This window comes from Platichthys flesus, chromosome 7 (assembly GCF_949316205.1).
Source record: "Platichthys flesus chromosome 7, fPlaFle2.1, whole genome shotgun sequence".
NCBI classification, from domain to species: Eukaryota; Metazoa; Chordata; class Actinopteri; order Pleuronectiformes; family Pleuronectidae; genus Platichthys; species Platichthys flesus.
In genome coordinates this window covers 16,379,606-16,386,766 of record NC_084951.1, presented here as the reverse complement: position 1 = coordinate 16,386,766, position 7,161 = coordinate 16,379,606, and the positions used below count along the sequence as shown (strand labels likewise).

General features: G+C 45.2%; 1 protein-coding gene across 1 annotated transcript; it reads right to left on the bottom strand.

The window, feature by feature from the left end:
- Positions 1-469: 469 nt before the first annotated feature.
- Positions 470-6,198, bottom strand: hoxc1a (homeobox C1a). The gene is made up of 2 exons (XM_062392149.1): positions 5,640-6,198; positions 470-1,157 (listed from the first exon to the last, which is right to left on the bottom strand). Exons 1-2 carry the CDS (start codon positions 6,196-6,198, stop codon positions 766-768), a joined length of 951 nt encoding a protein of 316 aa, XP_062248133.1. The 3' UTR covers positions 470-765.
- Between the last annotated feature and the right edge of the window lie 963 nt (positions 6,199-7,161).

The following is a 7,161-nucleotide window of genomic DNA, read 5'->3' as shown; positions in this document are numbered from 1 at the left end:
CTTACACACCATTAACATGCAATTACAGATGCGCTGCAAATGCTCCCAGATTTGCTCCTTGAATAGATGGATCACTGCGGATCAATAGTCTTAATTCCAGCAGTCAATAAATCCAGTAGCCAATTATGGTATTTTTAATCTCAGTGCTTCGGAATTTTAAATAAGTTAAAGCAGCACTAAAGTCAAAGTGGCCCGATCATCTTTCTCTAGGTGCATGTGAGCTTTTCTTAAACAACTTTTAAAAAACCAGGAGAAGAACTCTGCTTAATGTTGTAGTGAAACTGGGTGAAAACACAGCAGCTTCGGTTTGGGGGAATAATTTATAAACGCTGCTCAAATGTATTCTCTTTCTGCGTCGATAAAATTCTTATTATCAAATGTATAACCTATCCCAAAAATGCCTAAATAAAAAAAAAATGCAATGTGTGTGTCATTTTAAAGAAAACAAGGAGACACGTGTCCTGTTGAATAAATATATTCATGTAGAAATTGTACAAAATAAATAAACCCATGTGCCACCGTCTCTTTGCACAATCAATATAAGTTTGTATCTTCGTTTACATCGTGTAGATGGAGACTTGAATTTTAATATTCAAATCAGAGCGCCAGTCTGAAGCCGGGCAGGGTGACTGATTGTGTTGACCCGTTCTTGCATGAAGAAACTTGCTTCTTTGCAGCGAGCATCCATCGGGGTGTAAGCAAATAAAGGTGAAGCCTGAGTGAAACCGATGCAAAACGCAAAATCACATCTGCAGGCTCAGGGCATCAGGGGCAGGTGCTGTGGCGGGTGGTGCGCGGCTCCGGAGCGGGGCAGGTGTCCAGAGAGCCGGCGTGTGAGAGCAGGGCCGCGGGGCCCGGGTCGCAGAGCAGCCCGACGCCTCGCTGTAATTTCTTCTGCTTCATGCGTCTGTTCTGAAACCAAACTTTCACCTGCGTCTCGCTGAGCTGCAGGGCGCCGGCGACCTCCACCCTCCTGGCCCGCGTCAGGTACTTGTTGAAGTGGAACTCCTTCTCCAGCTCGGTCAGCTGCCTGGTGCTGAAGCAGGTCCTCGGGGCCCCGGGCACCGTGGGATGGACATCCGCGCAGATCCGGCTGCTGCTGCTTCCAGCCTCCACAGCACCGAAGACACTGAACCCACAGGTCGAGTGCGTCCCGGCTGAGAGCAGAGGACATGAGATCAGTCGTCAGCAAAGATCAATGAGGTTAATCACAAAAGAAGCACATAAAGGCCTTCTGAATAAAATTATCCATGCTCATATGGAGGAAATAAGATGAAAAATGAGAGTTAAAAAAGAAAAAAACACTATTATAGCCCCACAGTAAACTATTTTTGTCATTTTCATTTATATATAGTTTTGATTTTGGTGTATTGGCTAAATCATCTGCAATTAAATAGAATATTTATCAGCCTATAACACATCCATCAGTATCAGAAATATATATTTAATTAAAAAAGACAGCTTTATTCTGTACAACAAGGAAATAACTCAAACAAATACTCAAGTACTCAAAATAGCTGTAATTATTTTTCGGAAACTTAAAAAAAAAAGACATTTGTAGGAATTGTCCCCGAGCCAGTCTTTTGATTTAGACTCTTCTACCCTGCAGACATTTGTCTGTCTCTGTAACAAAGATGTACTTCACCGAAGAATCAGCTTTAGCAATAGCCTATGGGCACAGTGCAGATTCTTCTGGTGCATGCTGTAAAACAGGTGGATGGGAAATGTCTCAAGGCGTTGGACACAAGATCAGAGACACCTGAGCGACATCATGCAACAACATCATGAAAACCACAGCAAATGAAAAATGCACAGCTTTGAGTCATCGCCTCAAACTTGGAGACACTTGAACGTGGTACTCGAGTGCACGATTTGGACGAGCTCGCCAAATCATGCAGGGGAAAAAAAGGGAAGCAGCTGTACACTGCAGATATCTGTGAGAGAAATATTCTAGCCATTCAAAACAACTTTGTTGCATTCACACTCCATTAGCTGCATTCATCCGAATCATTAATAATTTGTCTTAAGGCCTTTCTGTGCCAATGACAGTTTAACAGTTTGCAAATCCGTTCAAACACTGTATTAATGACAAACGCCTGCCTCCTTCTCCTCTGAGGTTCCTGGGTTACACATTAAAGTATCATCTGTGCTACTTATGTGCAATGAATGACAGGAGCCGCGGCTATATCTTGATTCCTCATGGCTGACGCCGTGAGTAGTCGCAAGTGTGTCTTTGCCTCCGAGAAAATGTGCTGCGGCGGCTGCATAATGGAGTCGGTGCGCCAGGTGTAGTCCAACGTGTCCCTCCACAACTCATAGAGAGGAAGGTTAACGGGCCTCTAGCCACTTGGAAAAGCACAGCAGATGGAAAGGTCAGTTATAGGATAAATGTCGACATCTGTGTTTTAAGAAAATGAATGTCAAGGTAACCGCGGCTGAGAATGAGAGGGCAGGGAGAATGAGGAACCAATAGAGGAATTGTGCGTAATTAAGAACTTGAGCTTTCAGGAGTGCAAATCACATGCACATTCTGATTAATGGCTCCAAAGATAATAGAATTGATGCCGGCCAGAAGGCATTAAAGAATCAAACTAAATATTTGAGGAATGACTTGCACGTTTAAAAATAGCCGGCCAGCCAAGGGAGCAGAGGGGCCTTCCAAGCCAAGGAGAGGGAAGAGGAAAAGGGGATGGATCGATACACATTGCCTCAGTCATCTGGGCATCCAGCCCACAGTAATTCAGGTGCTGTCAAAGCATAATTGAAGAATGACGCACTGGGAATATACACAGCGAGCCTGGAGATCGGGTTACAGCAGGTCTGTGGAGGCCGTTCAACGCCGGAAGAATACGCGAGACTTTTTTCGCCCGGTGCCAGAACCGATACAGCCTCCAGAGGAGAGCGTATATACTTTCGCTAATGACTCTTTTCCGAGTTGCACTGCGGTGCTAATGAGTTACTCCTACAGATGATCCCCTTCAGAGAGATACAGGGAGAGGTTACACGGATACTGCGAGGAGAGGTCTCTGTGTGCGTGGGCGAGGGCGAGCAAATGGCTTTCTCGAGTGCATAGGAGTGGATCAGATGAGTGGCCATAATGGGTTTTATGAATAAACCGACTCAAAGGTTGCTGTAGCTGTAGCTCTTGCTGTCGTTGTTTTTGTTGCTGTGACCTTTCACCTCCCTCACAGGGGCGTCATCAGAGAAACACCCACTATTCTCGTGATCAAAAGCTGCAAAAGGCTGCTTTCTTTTCTTGTTTCTTGTTCAATTTAAATATTTATGACAAATCAAAGGCTCTGATGTCTCTTCTGGCTTTGTGAAATCTGATTATCACGACAACACTTATCTGAATCTTCAAAGCTGGATTGTGTTTTTCTGTCTTTCCAGAGCGTGGGAGCAGATAATCAAGTAGTTTTGTGTTTGTTGCATCACACACACACACACAACAGGGATTTCAAATTAAAAGTGTTGATCTGACCTCGTGCTACTTGTGCAACATCATCAGAAATACTGTGTTAAATGGTTTCTGTTTCCCACACCACACTGCATTCAGGTGCTGATGTGAGTTTTTGTGAGCTACTACATGCACCACAATCAGAAATACTGTGTTGAATCCATTTAACATCCTATGTAGGCCTAACTGAATTTTGAGAATGGAAATGGTATAAAGTAGCTGTGTGTTTGTAGCATCACACACAACACTGCTTTCAAATAGAAGGTGATAATATTAGCTTTTGTGCACTACTCAATGCAACACAATCAGTAGTATTGTGTTAAATATATTTAGTAATCTGAATTTTGAGCATGCAAACGGTATAAACTGTAGTTTTTTGTTTGTTGCAGGACACACTACTCTGCAGCCTGGTGTTGATGTGACCTTTTGTGCACGACTCAATGCAACCCCATTATAAATAATGTGTTGCACATAGAGTTTCCTCCCCACTAATCTGAAGTTTGAGCATGTAAACAGTACAAACTGTGCTTGTTGCATCAAACACAACACTGCAAATTAAAGGTGCTGACGTGACCTTTTGTGCTCTACTCAATGCAACACAATCAGAAGTGACCTACTGTGTTAAATCCATATTATCTTCCCTTCTAATCTGAAGTTTGAGCATGTAAATGGTATAAATTGTAGTTTGTGTTTGTTGCATGATACACAATTCTGCAGCTTGGTGCTGATGTGACCTTTTGTGCTCTATTCAATGCAAAATCCTTAAAGATAATGTGTAAAGTTTATATTACCGTATCTGAATTTTGAGCACGTACATGGTGTAAACTGTAGTTTTGTGTTTGTTGCACAATACACAACTCACTGCTGTGACCTCTGGTGCACTATTCAACACAATATCATTAGAATGTGTAAAAAACATACAGCCTTCCCCACTAATTTGAATTTTGAGCATGCAAATGGTTTAAACTGTATCAAGCAAGTGGAGCATCACAATTAAAAGTCTTGTTGTGACTTTTTGTGCACTACACAATGCAACACACTCCGAAATAATGTTTAAATCAACATTGTCTTCCCCACTGATGTGAATATTGGAGCGGTTTGGTGTGTGTTGCAGCCTGAGTGGAGGCTCTCAGGCCTTAAACTGTCTGTGATAATGATCAACATGCATCTTTGGTCACTGAACATTTGGGTCAGCGGCTCCCTCACAGCAAACTGAGACCGCTCTGTGGAGAGAACATAATGAAAAGACAGACCAGACCTCCACTGCTGTAAATCTTCCTCCATGCAAAATTGATGAAACTCAACCCGTGTACAGTGGCCAGTCAGTCAACTGACAATATTGATCAAACGCAGGATCTATATGAGATCAAATTGAGGATTGATAGGCATTTCTCACATTAGTTGGCTATTGGTGTGTTTTTTTTATAAAGCCGGGGATATGTATTCTTCAGTGGGCTCCGTGCCCAGGACTCATCAGTCAGGGAAATGATGATCTGTGACAGCAATTATGTTAAAAAGGTGGACACATGTAAAGGTGCTGCAAACTGAAATCAATAGGCAAGGGCTTTCATTACCAACAGACAACTAATCAATACGCAGGGAGCACTCCAGCTCACAAGAGTAAGTTTTACTCAACTTCCTGTGAGTCTCGACAGGCACTGGTCTGATGCATTATTCAAAAGCCACTGGTAAGTAAGGGCAAGGGTAAATAATTGATCCTTTTCAGGGTTGCACACGCACACTGGGGATGAGCAGGCCTTTGACTGTACCTCCCTATCTGACTCATGCGTGTAACAGTAGGTGGAGCAAAAATGTAAAAACAACTGATTCACATTAACATGGAACCGTTAAGGAAATAGTGATCGAGTCCCTGTGTGCATATTCAAATCTGGCGTTGCGCAAACAGCCACTGGTGCATTTCGGTTCTTTTCAATCCAGCTTTTTGTTGGCGGATCACAATGTGCACGGTGACGCACACAACACGTCAGCTTTTCTTTTCTGTTTTTTTTTTCAGCTGGTGGAGAAAACTTCGAGCAAACTTTGCCAACTTTAATGAAAGTTATCCAAAGCTCTAAAAAAAATCAAGCGTGCACTCATTTAGTCTCAAGGTTACTTTATCCCCCCCCCCCACCCCCCCACCCCTTTCATGCTCAATGTCCCCTGACCGAAAAGAGAAACTTACCCGCCCGCTGCTGACTCCTCTTCACTCTCATCCACTCAAAAGTTTTACTCCTTCCATGCGTAACAGCCGCGGTACAGTCCGCGCCGGCCGAACTTCGCCCCCCAGGCTCGGGGACGTGGTGAGAGCAGATTCGAATTTGCTCCGCGAGTGACCCACAGTCTGTGCGTCCTCCTGCCCCGCTGCCGGGTGCTGACGCGCAGTATCCGAGTCCTGGAGAGCCCTGCCCCTGCTCCCTGCACCGCCAGGGGACACCGGGCGAGTGGGGGCAGGCCGGTGTCGAGAAGCCCCCGAGAGTGTCAAACAGAGGAAGAGGAGGAGGGGGAGGAGGTGGGCTGTCCGAGGAAGAGGTGCAATGAGTCAAAGTGTTGGAGAGAGTAAAGTAGTGGGGATGCAGCGAATTGAATGTTGACGCAACTTCTCCCACCTCCGGTTGTCCCTCCGCGGGGTCAGGGCGAGTCCCGCAGCCCGGGTCCCCGCGTGTGACCTCTTTTGCTCGGCAGCAGCCCGTGAACAGAAGGCTACTCTCCCCTCCGGCCGTTAACTCTTCATAGGAAGTCATTATCACCTCTCTCCCCCCCCCCACCCACCCCTGCATACTCATTGGACGGGGTTGCAGTTTCATGCCCGGCCTCTCATGCATCCAGTAACGCATGGCCGGGCGGCTGGACGACCGTGCACGGGGGTGGGGGGGACATTCCTCGGAGAGAGAGAAGCAGCGGATTGATGGAGATGACGTGCCCTCCCGGTGTCGGCCAATAGCCGGACCTCTGTGTCATCCGGGAGGATTGAGCCGAGCAAGCAAGTTGTGGAACTGACTTCAGGTCAGTTCCAGTGGTGTAAAGAGTTCCCAACATCATGCAGGCCACAACTGGGCACCCATAGAAAAGAAGAAAGAAAGTGAATCACCCCCTTCCTCATCATCATCTTCATGTGGGCCTTCATTGGTCTCTTACCTCCTCAGGTAGATTATGACGTCAGACATATTCCTACCATAGACAACAGTCTATAAGAAATAGTCAAATTCTTCTATAATAATTGTTCAAGACAACAAAGAAACTTCTGTTCCACTCCCACATTAACATGAGATAGGCCCTACATTGAGGGCGCTAATGGATTATGCAAATACATGAAGGTTTCTGGAGAAGAAAAAGGCCCAGGCCCTCTTTAGCAGAGGGCTTAGGTCATGTGAAAGGCACACTTAATGGGTTCAGAGGTCGTGACAGCTGGTATTTAGAAGTTCAGTGGCAGCAGATTTGTAATTAGCCTCGAACAAATACTGAAAAAAAAAATGGCTCCGAGCAGAGATCAAGAAGTTGTAAGTGACAGAGAAGACGTGTTCGTGATGTGCAGGTTAGAGTGGCTCCACATTTCGTTCATGTTTGACAAACAGGGGCGAGGATAAAACTGTTTTTTAGGATTTTGCGCTTTTCGACACATGTTTATGTTCAAACAGGACTGAGTCAACTGCTGATGGCCTACTTTTCATGCCTGCGTACAAATGACCCCAAATGCTGTTATTTAA